The sequence below is a fragment of the Mercenaria mercenaria genome, chromosome 11 (genome assembly GCF_021730395.1).
Source record: "Mercenaria mercenaria strain notata chromosome 11, MADL_Memer_1, whole genome shotgun sequence".
Lineage (NCBI taxonomy): Eukaryota > Metazoa > Mollusca > Bivalvia > Venerida > Veneridae > Mercenaria > Mercenaria mercenaria.
The window spans coordinates 38,175,250-38,191,795 of record NC_069371.1 but is presented as its reverse complement, the minus strand read 5'-3'; the positions used below and the strand labels follow the sequence as shown (position 1 = coordinate 38,191,795).

The 16,546-nt window shown below is 37.6% G+C and overlaps 1 protein-coding gene across 4 annotated transcripts in view; it reads right to left on the bottom strand.

Moving 5' to 3' along the window:
• Positions 1–16,546, bottom strand: part of LOC123531519 (protein boule-like) — a 70,936-nt gene that overhangs the window by 14,830 nt on the left and 39,560 nt on the right. For all 4 annotated transcript variants that reach the window (XR_008366012.1, XM_045312564.2, XM_045312562.2 and 1 more), the window contains exons 5-7: positions 9,932–9,991; positions 6,611–6,632; positions 3,199–3,314 (exon numbers count right to left, since the gene is read on the bottom strand). Coding sequence is in view for 3 of the 4 variants with exons in the window: in XM_045312564.2 (XP_045168499.2) it covers positions 3,199–3,314; positions 6,611–6,632; positions 9,932–9,991 (198 nt within the window). In the remaining variant the exon portion in view is untranslated. The remainder of the gene's footprint in view (positions 1–3,198; positions 3,315–6,610; positions 6,633–9,931; positions 9,992–16,546) is intronic.

Below are 16,546 nucleotides of genomic sequence, written 5' to 3'. Positions count from 1 at the left end.
GACCAATTTTTATGGAGATCCATTCACAAGTATTGCCTCTAGAGGGGTCACAAGGTTTTTCTATTTTTAGACCTACTGACCTAGTTTTTGACCGCACATGACCCTGTTTCGAACTTGACCTAGATACCATCAAGATGAACATTCAGACCAATTTTCATACAGATCCCATGAAAAATATGGCCTTTAGAGAGGTCACAAAGTTTTTCCATTATCTGACCTACTGACCTAGTTTTTGACGGCACGTGACCCATTTTCGAACTTGACCTAGATATCATCAAGACAAACATTCAGACCAATTTTCATACAGATCCCATGAAAAATATGGCCTCTAGAGAGGTCACAAGGTTTTTCTATTATTTGACCTACTGACCTAGTTTTTGAAGGCACGTGACCCACTTTCGAACTTGACCTAGATATCATCAAGGTGAACATTCTGACCAACTTTCTTGAAGATCTCATGAAATATATGGCCTCTAGTGGGTCACAAAATTTTTCTATTTTTAGATCTACTGACCTAGTTTTTGACCGGACGTGACCCAGTTTCAAACTTGACCTAGATATCATCAAGATGAACATTCAGACCAACTTTCATACAGATCCCATGAAAAATATGGCCTTTAGAGAGGTCACAAGGTTTTTCTATTATTTGACCTACTGACCTAGTTTTTGATGGCACGTGACCCAGTTTCGAACTTGACCTAGATATCATCAAGGTGAATGTTCTGACCAATTTTCATGAAGATCCCATGAAAAATATGGCCTCTAGAGAGGTCACAAGGTTTTTCTATTTTTAGACCTATTGACCTAGTTTTTGACGGCACGTGACCCAGTTTCGAAGTTGACCTAGATATCATCAAGGTGAATGTTCTGACCAATTTTCATGAAGATCTTGTGAAATATATGGCCTCTAGAGAGGTCACAAGGTTTTTCTATTTTTAGACCTACTGACCTAGTTTTTTATGGCACGTGACCCAGTTTCAAACTTGACCTAGATATCATCAAAGTGAACATTCTGACCAATTTTCATGAAGATCTTGTGAAATATATGGCCTCTAGAGAGGTCACAAGGTTTTTCTATTTTTAGACCTACTGACCTAGTTTTTGATGGCACGTGACCCAGTTTCGAACTTGACCTAGATATCATCAAGATGAACATTCTGACCAATTTTCATAAAGATCCCATGAAAAATGTGACCTCTAGAGTGGTCACAAGCAAAAGTTTACGGATGGACGCACGGACGGACGACGGACACCGGGCGATCACAAAAGCTCACCTTGTCACTTTGTGACAGGTGAGCTAAAAACATGAGGTATGGAATCAAAATTTGCATACCTGCTGGAATCACAGAGTTACAGCAAAACCAAGTGTTAAGACCCTATTAGTCGCCTCTTACGATCATGCAAAGGTAGAGGCAGTGGTTCCAATTCTTTTCATACACAGATCGTCCCAGAACCACATGGGGCAAGTGTTGGGTCAAATGGTTCTCAAGTTATTGATCAGAAATGGTTTTCCAATTTCTGGCCCCTGTGACCTTGTTTGTTTGTTTGTTTTGGGTTTAACGCCGTTTTTCAACAGTATTTCAGTCATGTAACGGCGGGCAGTTAACCTAACCAGTATTCCTGGATTCTGTACCAGTACAAACCTGTTCTCAGCAAGTAACTGCCAACTTCCCCACATGAATCAGAGGTGGAGGACTAATGATTTCAGACACAATGTCGTTTATCAAATAGTCACGGAGAACATACGCCCCGCCTGAGGATCGAACTCGCGACCCCGAGATCCGTAGATCAACGCTCTACCTACTGAGCTAAGCGGTAGGCTTGACCCTGTGACCTTGAACTTTAATCAAGTGAGGGGTCATCTACCCTGTATTTCCAATCATCCTTTAAAGTTTCAACATTCTGGGTCAAATGGTTCTCAAGTTAATGCTCAGAAATGGTTCTCACTGAGATTAACATTCATGCCAAATATGAACAAGATTCCTCAATGCATGTCGAGGTTATTGGCTGATCTGACATGACCTTTGACCTCCAACTGTAACCTTGACCTTTGAGATAGGAACCTGGGGTTTGCGCATGATACTGTCTCGCTAAGGTTAACATTCATGCCAAATAAACAAGATTGCTCCATACATGTCAAAGTTCTGGTCCGGACAAACTTCCAACTGTGACCTTAATCTTTAAGATAGTAACCTGGGGTTTGCGCATGACACTCCGTCTCACTGAGGTTAACATTCATGCCAAATATAATCCAAGATTGCTCCATGCATGTCAAAGTTATGGTCCTGACAAACAAATCCGGGTAGATGCACGCACACTTGGACGCACACACATACACCAAACAGCCATTTGGACTACTATGCCTTTGCTTCCGCAAGCGGGCTCGACAAAAGCCATTGATGTGGATGGCAGTTATTGACAGGACATACAAGTGTAGATGGACTGATAACATGGTTCATACAGGACTTGGCAAAAAAATTCAAGGACTTTTCAAGGACTTTTTATCGATTTTCAAGGACTATTTTAATCGCTTTAAATCTTAAATTACAAAACCATTTTCTTGTGTTTTACACTTTTCGCGTGTGATTTCAACGCACCTTCTCCCATTGTTCCGACATCAATGAGTTTATCACACAAAGTATTCACTTATGCTTGTCCGACTTAAACTCCTTTAACCACGATGAATAATCATCCTGTGTAAGCCATTTACTGGCGAAACTACATTTATTTTTGGGGCCACTCATTGTTGTTGATAAGTCACGCTACAATGCTCATAATATTTTAACGTTGTGAAAATCACTATTCCGTACCGAAACGGTGTTCAACTAGCATTCCCTCCATGGGTGTGCATGTATTTTTATTTTACACCGTTTTGATTTATTTATTATTTATTTTTTGTATTTTTCCCCTACAATACGACTGCACCCGCGTTTTTAGCAAAATTTAAGGACTTTTCCACCTTTTTTTCAAAATTCAAGTACTTTTTCAGGGGATTTTTTGGAAGAAAAAAAATCAAGGACTTTTCAAGGCCTTGGGATCAAATTCAAGGACTTTCAAGGACCTGTGCGAACCATGGATATGACAGAATAGCAGAAAAGTGCAATCCTATTAGTCCCTTAAACCAGCCTTCAAACAAAGAATTCTAAAAATTTCCCAGATTATAAGCTGCACAAAAACTTGTTAGTAAATACATCCTACCTGAGCTTGAGGTACAGCATATCCTGCTTCAGGCGAGGCAAATACTGCCATACCATTCTGGTAGGTATAAGGCACACCATTTGAGAACATTACAGCCCCTGGAGACACCGGAGATTCTGCAAAAATTATTTAAATATGTCTCATTAAAAACACTCTACTGTTTGATAAAATGACTACATCACCACCCAGCATTAGAAACAAAAGCAAGGTCAGGCAAATCAGTGAAGTATAAAGCAGACTGGTAAGCCAGCAAATGAAAAGATCACACACTGCTAGTTTTATTCAAATACATTGTTGTTCTCTTTTATTAAAGCCCAAATACTAACAAAACATGGTTTTATTCAATTAAATATTTTTGTTTGTTTTTTTTTTTTGGGGGGGGGGGGGGGGGGTTTAACGCAGTTTTTCAACAGTATTTCAGTTATATAACAGCGGACAGTTAACTTAACAAGTGTTCCTGGATTCTGTACCAGTACAAACCTGTTCTCCGGAAGTATCTGCCAACTCCCACCCACATGACTGGAGGACGAATGATGTCGGACACAATGTCTTTTATCAAATCGTCACGGAGAACATACGCCTAGCCCATGGATCAAACTCACAACCCCTTGATCCGTAGATCTGCCCTCCCTCTATTGAGCTAAGCAGGTGGGCTTTCAGCTAAATCTTTTATCATTTTTCATCCCATAGATTCATTCTAATAGAAACATATATATTAGTGCAGCTACACTAGTGTTATTCTCATCAACATAAAATTACGAAGGATAAAAATTTAACAGACCCAAAACAAGAGACCTCCCACCCCTCAAGATGGACATTTTGCAAGTTCTCAACAGTATCTCAGTTATATCCCGCAAGTACAGTCAACCTAATCAGTGTACAAGAATCAACCTTTCCCTGCAAATATATCAATTAAGGATCAAAGGTTGGGGTTCCTGGTAATCATCACAGTAAATCTACAACATCCACACTGAGCTAGCCATGCAAGCTTGATCAGCAGGGCTTGACAAATCCCTTGTCCACTTGTAAATAGAAATGGGCTCCAGGTGAATGGAACTTGCAGTAGTACAACTTTTAACAAATTTTAGTACATTCAATGTAATCAGTCACAGAAACATTTGAACATGTGACAATTAAAACAGAAACCGACTTAATTGTTTACAACTATATAGTCTATACCATTTTGATATGGTACCACAATAAGATCACATCAGCCAGAATCTCATAGCCCACGGCTCTGTAGCAAGATTTCTGCAAGTACTGTTTACACTGACCTTTATAATAGATATTTTTAGAGTAATACAATATAAAAGTCAATGTTCTTCAGTGAACTGCAGGAATGTACAAACTGCAAAGCAGGAGTGGAAATTTTAAGCAGCTCATCCTGCAGGACAGCGTCATCAAGCAGTGGAGCCTTAGGCAGTTCAATAGCTATTAAGGATGACTACCCGTAATAGGCCTCAATTTCACCAAAAGCGTACATACAACTTGATAATGTAAGCTTTGAAAATGTCAAACGATAGAAATAAGGTGCATATTGACAAGTTATATAGTGACAGAAGTTCTCAAAAAAATCCTTTAAATTACCTCCCCTGATAATTTTGGTTTTTCTTGAGTTATCTCCCCTGAAAACTAGAAAAAAATAATTTTCTCCTTTTCACTATGGGGAATTTTAGATTTCTTTTTGATATTTGCATCAAAATCATATAATGCAGCTTTCTACCGCAAAATTTTCTCGAAACTCAAGCTCAGATTCTCATAATCAAAGAAATTACATATTTCCCATAGGCATCAATGTTAACTTCAATACCGATTATCTCCCCATAAAATGATAAAATTTGAAAAATCTCTCGGTGAAACGTTTTTGATTTTGAATGTCTTTAAAGTGACCAAATTTCATTCAAATATTACCATCCAGTTACAAGATACGAAATATGGTTATTACACCATGTTATCCTTAAAGGAAAAGATAGGTAGGTGACCTTGATATCAATATGTAAAAAGCCATTATAAAAATTACCTCGATATCAATATGTAAAAAGCCATTATAAAAATTATCATGCAGGACTTGAAGTGTGACTGGTAGGACAAAGGAAAATACAACAGATTCAGACAAACATTTATGGAACATAAAATGTGGTTAGAAAACATTATGTTAAAAGGTCCATATTTACTAAACATCACAATACTTTAATCTACATTTATGACAAGACTCCGTAGGTTGCATTACTAATACTGCATGTCCAGCACTGAACAGTTGTTTTGCTTTTTTTGTAAAATATAATTTATACAACCTAAAAAATCATTCACTGACTAATTTATCAAAATGTTATTTAACAGCAACTCATGCATTGCCATCAAGTTAATACAGATGCAAAACGTTTTTTTTTTAAACTGGCTACCTAATTTTCAAAATGAGCTACAACAGGTATAAACTTAACAAGTATATCCGACAAGAAGAGCTATATATACAAATATAACATTAAACTTTATACTTTTCTTGTCAAAACATATACTTTATTCCTATTACTAATAAAACAAGAGCTGTCAGTGGACAGCGTGCTCGACTATTCTCAGTGCTTGATAGTATAATACAAGCTATGAGTAAAACTTTAACATTACAATATGCATATTCTACGAAAAGGGGCCATAATTCAGTCAAAATAATTGATAGAGTTGCCTCCTCCTTTTAACAGACTGGGGTCATGATGGTAAACAAGTATGCAAAATATCAAAGCAATATCTCAATGGACTTTGAAAATATTTGGGGTGGTACGCAAACTTTAACATTACAGTAAGCATATTCAAAGTCGAAAAGGGGACATAATTCAGTCAAAATGCTTGATAGAGTTGCCTCCTTCTTTTTACAGACTGGGGTCATGATGGTAAACAAGTATGCAAAATATCAAAGCAATATCTCAATGGACTTTGAAAATATTTGGGGTGGTACGCAAACTTTTAACATTACAGTAAGCATATTCTAAGTCGAAAAGGGGCCATAATTCAGTCAAAATGCTTGATAGAGTTGCCTCCTCCTTTTTACAGACTGGGGTCATGATGGTAAACAAGTATGCAAAATATCAAAGCAATATCTCAATGGACTTTGAAAATATCTGGGGTGGTACGCAAACTTTAAATTACAATAAGCATATTTTAAGTCGAAAAGGGGCCATAATTCAGTCAAAATGCTTGATAGAGTTGCCTCCTCCTTTTTACAGACTGGGGTCATGATGGTAAACAAGTATGCAAAATATGAAAGCAATATCTCAATGGACTTTAAAAATATTTGGGGTGGTACGCAAACTTTAACATTTGTGTGACACTCACGCTTGCGCAGACGCCGGGGCGAGTAGGATAGCTCCCCTATTCTTCGAATAGTCGAGCTAAAAAAGGAAAAAACAAAGAGGCTTACCAAATGCCCTTGGCAAAACTTGCTGCAAATGAAATGGGAAACAACTTTGTTAGAATAACATGAAAATACATGCTCAAACCAAAATGCTCAAAAGAGCAAGATGTAACAATACTGATGCACAGTTCTATTACACCTTCAATCTTACCTTCTTAATGGTCCAACAGTCTGCTGTCAACAGTCCATACTCATTTTTCAGTGCAACTTTGCTGAATTTTTTGGCCAGAAGAATTTTTTAAAAATGCCAACTTCTATTTTGAAGCAGAATTCATCAATGTTTACTGCATTAACATTTATTTTTGACTATGACTAGCAGACTGTGTCCGTTTAAGATTCACATCTCTATTAAACTCGCTGTATCAAAGAATCTCTAAGTTTTGACATATTCAGTTCACACTTGTTGAACATTATGTTTTTTAAACTCATTACCAACAGAGATAAACAACAGCTGCAGCAAGTATTTGCAACTAACATCAAGTCTCGCTGGAAAATCAGAACCTGAACATCTGGGGGTCAGGAATCGAGACCAAATATCCCTATGCCATTGCATGTCTCTAGGGAAGCTTTAGTACCTGTTCCAGCTTCATTTCTGCTTTACTTAGAAAGAAGAGATGTGCATCTTTCATATAACTTTTACCTCCCATTTCACTGTTAAAAACTTTTAAAAGATGTGTCTAACAATTTCTGTGGTCCGTCAGTTGATGAATAATAAAACCAATAGGAATTTTACCTTTTGCAATTAAGAAATGATACTTGTCCGATAACTTTTCAAAAACAGGAAATGGATTGTGTAGTAATATTAAAGGTAAAGGTTATCTACAACAAAAGGATAATGCATTAAGTTCTTACTTCAACAATTAAACTTGTACAAATTTTAAGGCATCTGCAAGCTTAATTCTCATACTATATAGACAGGGCTCGACAAATTCTTTGAAAGCAACTCGTCCTGCAGGACAACCTGCCTAGAATTTTCACTTGTCTTGCAACAATTCGTACTCATCCAGCAATTCCCTAAGAAGACAATGTCTATTTTATGGTAAATACCGGATCTTGTTCAGGACTATCGAGCGTCCAGCTAATGCGATCATAATGCAGTACTGTAACAGAGGGGGCAAATTTTAGTTGCGGACAACAAACTTTCATTTTAGATCTTTTAGCTATCTGGCTTCTTCACTGCTCAGGTTTTAACCCTTTACCACACAGAACAGAAGCCAAAGTAACCTCTTTTACATAACACTGATAAGTGATAATCAATAATCAATAATCGGTATATGGCTGATAAAGGTGACTGTCTTATATGAACAGAGGTGTTGGCATTATTTTATGATTACACACACTTATGTTAAAAATGTCATTATTTTAATATTTTCTGTAAGTTTGACATTATTTTTGTCAATATAAAGTTTGTAGCAATTTAAATTCTCTTTCCGATGATACAAAATTTATTGTAGTTTCTCTTTGAGTTTCGAAGATATAAAGTGTTAAAGTACGGGAATATATATTTTTAGGCATAAAATTCTGTTTTGGATTACTTTCACATTGAAATTCATATACAATTTCATTTTGATGTTTGAAAGTTTGATTTATAGTTAATAGACTTATCTTCCGAATCGGAATCGGTAAGTATTTATATAAAAAAACAACCATCAAACTGAATAACACTACAAAAATAACGGATCATAAAATTTCTGAAAGTGCAAAAAGATCGCTGAGATCGAGACTCGTAACCGACTACAGTATTCTTGTGCTAAAAATTAAAAATTTTAAGATAATATTACGTAATATTTTGATGATCAAACGTCGGTACATCACGGGTGACTTCCGCAGCAATTAACTCTTGGGGTGTCATAAAATATTTGAAAGCCGCGGTCCTTCTGTTTTGATTAACACTTCCCGTTATGTAAGGCCATAAATTCCAAGCCATCGTATACACAAATTGTTGTTTAGGGGAAATCCGCATGTATCACGCGTGACCTTCATGACCTAACACATTTAAAAATACTTTGATGTTAAATGGGTGTTATTTTTAGAACGAGGAAAGCCCGCGAACCGGCCAGTTGCAAGCAGTTTTCTCAGTAATTTTCCATGACGTAGCGTCGTGCACATGTAGGAAAAAACCCCGGTGTCTTTCTTTGCAAAGTACTCGATAAATTTAAATAGTAACCACATGATCTTGTACGTAAATAATGATGACGAAATCCCATATTTTGAGTTAGTAAACATCCGGAATTTGTTTCTTTAGGAAAAGAACGAAAATAAAGCGATTGATTATGAGACACGGGATAAAACGATTCTGTTCAAATGGCCGTTAATCGGTATAATACGTTTCTATCGGGGAACCGATAGACTCGGGTCAATACGTTTCTGTTCGGTAATCGATAGATACGGTGATAAACGTATCCATGTGGGAAAGGGTTAATTACATTATATTTTGGGTCAAAAATACTTTAATATTTACAAGCAGACAAATGGATTTGTCAAGCCCTGATAGAAATCACCCATTATCAAAGCACCCTTTTGTAGTGTTTTGTGTAGGCAAAGCAATAGCTTCCTTTTTTATTGGAAAGTGTCGACTATCTTGATTAAAGAAAATTAAAGTTTGGTACCATGTCTTTTGATAATGCTTGCCTGTGCTTCCAGTTTTGGATGCCATAAAAGAAGTACTAAAATTTTCAAAAATTATTATTATATAACAGTCTTATGCCATCCAACAACTGTAAATGCATAAAAGGAAACTAAATGTTTAACATCCTGGACAAATCATTAGATAATTGAAATCTGTGGTCAAGCTTTGCTTTTTAGGTTGTTATGATCAAACACCTAACAAGGAATATATTTTCATAAAGTTTTGTTTCCATCCTCTTTCATAACTAACTTTCAATAAAGAAAACATTTTTTTTTTTTTTACATCTTTCTCATACATGATATTACAGGTCTACAGTCAAGTCGCAAAGCCTGACCAAAGCGCCAACATGCAAATATAACAGTCTTAGAACAAAGTTTTGCAATTTAATTTCATCCGAAGAGTCAACTGTAAAAATTTGTTCCAAGCATAAAGTGCCATTAAATGCAAATATTTAGTAACAACATGGGCCCTCAACTCTAAAGTTTTGTACAAATCTTTTCAACATTCTCCATTTTTTCCCCCTCAGAACAATGAAATATTCCGAGATCATCAAATTATTAGTTTGTGCATAAAGTAATTTAACTGGAGAATTCAAAAACTGGTCAATCAACAGAACCTGCCAAACTGTTCAAAACACTGACAAACTTGGGTGTGGAAATCCTACTCAGAATGTCAAGAAACCATGCAAAAGTACAAACCTGCTTCCTAATTGCTGGTCCTATATTGAGCTTTCGGTCTCTGAACACCAGATTATCAGACTGAAACAGTAAAACAGTTTATGTTGTAATCTTGCATTTAACCAAGGTCTTCATCATTTTATCAAGCATGTTTTCAGAAAATGAACTTACTGAAAGATTTAAAAAGTACACAACTAGTATCTAAAGAATGGTTGTAAACTTTAACTATGTGAGAATAAGAAAAATTATTTAATAACTGTGTATTACAGAGATGCTAGTAAAACCAGAGCTGTCTAATTCCAGGGTTGTTTTTTCTTCTATAATAGGGGCCCTCCCCTCAGAAAATTTCTTTTAAACAATGCAGTTTTCCCCCAAAATTGCCTTTACATCAGGTTTTTTATTCCCCTTTGCCCAAATACCGAGCTATTCCCCCCCCCCACCACCCCCACCCAAAAATCACAGGCCTGGGCCCCTTCCCCTCTTGGTAAAAAAATCCCCTGAATTCATCAACAGTAAAAAAGTCTTGTCTCCTATTTTCCCAAATTGTGAAGAGGTTCTACCCTTTCTGTTTTGTGAAAAACTAGTGTTAACATTTTTATGTCTATATTCCTGCAATAACTGTAGAATCAGGAAAAAGCACCGTCTGGAAACACCAAAGCATAAACAAGAATGTGTATGTAGGACACAGGGTGTGCCCCCACTGGTATATTTGTCATAAATAAGGGGCAATTATTCAAATGTTTGCAGTCTTAAATGGGTACAGCCTCAACAAACATTTTACATAAAGGATTCCTTATTCTAGGCTATATACTTTTTGAGCTATGAGCATCACAAACAAAAAATCCACTATTTTGGCTATTTCAAGGGCTGTAACTCTGTAATTTGTGCTAAATTCTAAAGAAGAATGCCAAGTGTGCAAGATCACATCATGATAAAGACTAGGGCAAGGTTTCATCAATCTACATCAAATACTTTCTGAGCTAGGCACGTCATTAGGTGAAAATACACATTTTTTACTATTTCAGGGGCCGTAATAGGGTTTGAGCCAGACGAAAAATAGGTGTGCAAGTATTACGGGAGCCAGGCGAAAAATAGGAGGTGTGCAAGTTTATATCAAGATAAAGACTTAAAGGAAGTTTCCATCAATTTATATCAAATACTTCTTGAGCTAGGCATGTTAAAAGGTGGAACTGTGCATTTTTTTTCCATTTCAGGGGCCGTAACTTTGGAAATAGGGGGCGGGGCCAGACGAAAAACAGAAGATGCGGAAGTTCATATCATGGTTAAGACTCATACAAGGTTTCATCAATTTATATCAAATACTTTTTGAGCTAGGTGCGTCACAAGGTGAAAATGTGCATTTTTGATCATTTCAGGGGCCACAACTGGAAATAGGGGGTGGAGCCTGACGAAAAATAGGACGTGCACAAATTCATATCATGATAGGTTTCATCAATTTATATCAAACACTTTTTGAGCTAGGCGTGTCACAAACTTTTTTTGGATGGACAGACGGACAAGACCAAATCTATATGCCCCCCAACACAAATGGGGGCACAAAAACCCAAAACAAAACAATCAGGGCTTGACAAATTCTTTGAACACAACTTAGGCCTGCAGGAAGAGCTGCCTAGAAGGTTCACTCTTTAAGCTTCAATTTGTACTGTCCTGCAATTCACTCAGCAAGAACTATTTTACCCTACTCTTGTTCTAAACTGCCGTGCGTCTAGCTAATGCAATCATAATGTATTATTACCCTGACGGTACAGCGGGATTTTAGAGTTGCAAACAACAAATTAACATCAGTTTAATGCAAACAACAAATTAACATCAGTTTAAGATCTTTTAGCTTAGTGTATTTAAAATAAGTTGCTGTCTGTAAAAACTGTTTCCTTTGTGAATTGCAGGAGTATACAGTACTAGTACAAATTGCAGCAGGAGTGAAAACTATATAGGCAGCTCATCATGCAGGAGAGTTGCTTTCAAAGAATTTGTTGAGTCCTGCTTCAGCAATTTCCACTCACCACGGACAAGTTGATTTGTTAAGCCCCGACAGGGACAAGCTGGGCATATCCTATGAAGCAATTTCAAATAAGTAGTGAGTGAGTGAGTTGGGTTTTACAGCGAATCGACATAAAATGGTCATATATCGCTGAGAAGAAGTTATATTGAAAACGCCAATTGTAAAGCATACCTTAAATCATTTATGTAAAAATGTAAAGCATATCTAAAATCATTTAAGTAACAAGAGGGCCAAGATGGCCCTAGGTCGCTCACCTGAGAAAAAGACCATAACAGTGTAAACAGGTTTGACCCAGTGATTTCACGGAAACAAATATTTTGGCCATTAGGACTGAACCAAAAATGTGGTCTCTTGAGTTTAAACAAGCATTTCCTTTGATATGACCTAGTGACCTTGTTTTTGACCCAAGATGACCCATATTCAAGCTTGACCTAGATTTCATCAAGGCAATCATTCTGACGAAATTTCATGAAGATCAATTGAAAAATACAGCCTCTATCGCATACACAAGGTTTTTCTTTGGTTTGATCTAGTGACCTACTTTTTGAACCAAGATTACCCATATTCGAACTCTACCTAGATTTCATCAAGGTAATCATTCTGATTAAATTTTATGAAGATTAATTGAACAAGAGCTTGTCGAACACGAAATCCCCCCCCCCCCCCCAATGCATTCAGTAATTGCACAAGGAATAGAAATTATATGCTCACTATAAACAAAAGTTCTACTGTTCTGGTCCAATCTGACCTGGACCTTTAACCTAACAAGAGATCACAGAGTGATCTTGGGACTGACCACTGAGCCGTTTTTGAATGTTCCAAATTTCAAGACTAGCTCAAGATCAAAATCAAGGTCAAGTTTCATTTCGGTACAAAACAATGTGCATGTGGTCCAAATTTGAAAGCTGTGGCTTGAGAAATGTGAAAGTAGGTCACTAGATCAATTTCAATGTCAAAGTTCATTTCAGTACAGAACTATGCACGTGTTTCAAATTTGGAAGCTGTAGATTGAGAAATGTGAAAGTAGGTAATAGGTAAAAATCAATGCCAAATTTCAATTCAGAACACAAAAATATGCATGCAGTCCAAATTTGAAGCCTATAGCTTCAGCAATGTGAAAGTAGGTCACTATGTCAATCTCAAGATCAAAGTTCATTTCGGTACACAAAGCTATGCATGTGGTCCAAATTTGAAGGCTGTAGCTTGAGAAATGTGGAAGTAGGTCACTAGGTCAAAATCAAGGTCAAATTTTATTTCGGAACACAAAACAATGCATGTGGTCCAAATCTGAAGCCTGTACCTTCAAAAATGTCAAAGTAGGTACTAGGTCAAAATCAAGGTCAAATTTATTTCGAACACAGAACTATGCATGTGGTCCAAATTTGAAGCCTGTACCTCAAAATGTGAAAGTAGGTCACTAGGTCAAAATCAAGGTCAATGTGTTTCAGTGCTACAAAACTATGCATGTGGTCCAAATTTGAAGGTTGTAGCTACAGAAATGTGAATGTAGGTCACTAGGTCAAGATCAAGGTCAACCATGTCAAGGGTTCATCTTGCCCTCAAAAATATACAATGTGGTCCAAATTTAGAATGCTGTTAGTTATGACAGAAATTTTAAAGTTTTTCCCTATATAAGTCTATATGAACCATGTGACCCCAGGGGGGGCCATATTTGACCTAGGGGATAATTTGAACAAACTTGGTAGAGAACCACTAGATGATGCTACATTACAAATATCAAAGCCCTAGGCTTGTGGTTTGGACAAAAGGTTTTTCAAAGTTTTTCCCTATATAAGTCTATGTAAACCATGTGACCCCAGGGTGGGGCCATATTTGACCCAGGATAATTTGAAACAATCTTAGTGAAGGACCACTAGATGATGTCATATACAAAATATCAAAGCCCTAGGCCCTGTGGTTTTAGACAAGAAGGTTTTTCAAAACATTTTTTCCTATATAAGTCTTATAGAACCATGTGACCCCAGTGGGGCCATATTTGACCCCAGGAAATATCTTGAATACATCTTGGTAGAGGACATTTTCACATAATCAATGCCTGAAATAGAAACATAACCAAATATACAAAGCCTCTCATGGGGCATCCTGTGTTCTTGACTAGAAGGTTTATGCACAAAGATTTAGCCTTTACCTGAGCGTCTATAGGCACATCCTATGGTAAATTATAGATGTTAATTTAAACAATGGCCTATGCATATGCAAGTATAATGTGGATGGATAGCCATCATGCACTATCATGAAAATGACCTTTACGTCTAAGTGGACCTTGACCTTTGAGCTACAGACCTGGGTCTTGCGCACGACATGTCGTCTTCCTGTGGTTCACATTCATGCCAGTTATTTGAAAATCCATCCATGGATGACAAGATATGGACGGAACACGCCATCAATGCACATCCTTTAACGTCTAAGTGTGACCTTGACTTTGAGCTACGGACCTGGGTCTTGCGTGCGACACGCGTCTTAACTGTGGTACACATTCATGCAAGTTATTTGAAAATCATCCATGGATGACAAAGATTGGACCGGACACGCCCATCAATGCACTATCCTTTAAAGTCTAAGTGTGACCTTGACCTTTGAGCTACGGACCTGGGTCTTGCGCGCGACACGTCGTCTTACTGTGGTACACATTCATGCCAAGTTATTTGAAAATCCATCCATCGATGACAAAGATATGGACCGGACACGAAAATTGCGGACAGACCGACAGACGGTTCAAAAACTATATGCCTCCCTTCGGGGGCATAAAAAAAAAAGGAGCCGTCACTAATGGTGACAAATGCCCCCCCCCCCCCCGCAGCATCTTGACCTTTGACCTGGTGACCCCAAAGTCAGTAGGGGTGGTGTACTCAGTAAGTACTATCAGCATGTGAAGTTCGAAGGTCCTGGGTGAAGTGGTTCGCGAGTAAAGTGCCTTCATGCAAAAAGTTAACATTGGCCCCTGTGACCTTGACCTTTGACCCCAAAGTCAGTAGGGGTGGTGTACTCAATGAGTACTATCAGCATGTGAAGTTTGAAGGTCCTGGGTGCAGTGGTTCGCGAGTAAAGTGCCTTCATGCAAAAAGTTAACGTTGTGACGAACGAACGAACTAACAAACACAGGTTTTTTTCTTTCTGGCCTTCCAAATAATTTGATTCATATTCCATGTAGTAGCATCCTTAACAAGCACCTTAACCAAAATTCAAAGTTCTATGGCAAATCCTTCACAGACCAAATAAGAACTGTGAATCTCTGAGTGTACTTAGCAGTGATGAGAAGGCGTGATCATGATCCCAGTAGGGCTCAAACCCAAGATCCCCGGAGTTGAGCTTCCAATACCTTAACCACTAGACCACCGCTCAATTCTTAAACTGATCACAAATAATCTTTTTATGACCAGAAAACTATTTTACTAATAACAAGAGATCACAGAGTGATCTTGGCGCCCACCAATGTGCCATTTTTGAGTGTTCCAAATTTCAAGACTTACTGACTAGCTCAAGGTCAAATTTCATTTCCGTACACAACACTGTGCATGTGGTCCAAATTTGAAAGCTGTAGCTTGAGAAATGTGAAAGTAGGTCACTAGGTCAATCTTAAGGTCAAAGTTCATTTCGGTACACAAAACTATGCAAGTGGTCCAAATTTGAAGGCTGTAGCTTGAGAAATGTAAAAGTAGGTCACTAGGTCATGTGACCCCAGGGCGGGGCCATATTTGACCCTAGGGGGATAATTTTAACAAACTTGGTAGCGAACCACCAGGCGATGCTACATTACAATATCAAAGCCTTAGGCTTTGTGGTTTGGACAAAAAGATTTTCAAAGTTTTTCCCTATATAAGTCTATGTAAACCATGTGACCCCCGGGGCGGGGCCATATTTGACCCTAGGGGGATAATTTGAACAATCTTAATAGAAGACCACTAGATGATGTCACATACAAAATATCAAAGCCCTAGGCCCTGTGGTTTTGGACAAGAGGTTTTTCAAAGTTTTTCCCTATATAAGTCTATATAAACCATGTGACCCCCGGGGCAGGGCCATATTAGACCCCAGGGAAATAATTTCAATCATCTTGGTAGAGGACCACTAGATGATCCTTCATACCAAATATCAAAGCCCTAGGCTCTGTGGTTTTGGGCAAGAAGAGTTTCAAAGTTTTTCCCTATATAAATCTATGTAAATTATAGAAATAAACAAAGGGCCATAACTTACTAAAAATTTGTTGAACCAGTCTGATTTTCAGGGGGACACAACTAGGGTACCAATACATCATTCTGACAAAGTTTGGTCAAAATCCCCCTGGTAGTTTCTGAGGAGATGCGATAACGAGAAATTGTTAACGGAAGGACGGACGGACGGAAGGACGCCGGACCACGGACGCAGAGTGATTTGAATAGCCCACCATCTGATGATGGTGGGCTAATGAATGAATATATGTGTCTCCTGAGCACCTGAAAAATAACTCCATTTAAGTGAAAATCTTTGGCAATTTTAAAATTACTGACATTCTTGAAAATTGCCATGTGGTTTATAAACATAGAAGGTGAGAAAAAAAGTAGGTTTTATCATTATAATATTCATTAATTATTTTTCATTCAGCAAAATCTTTT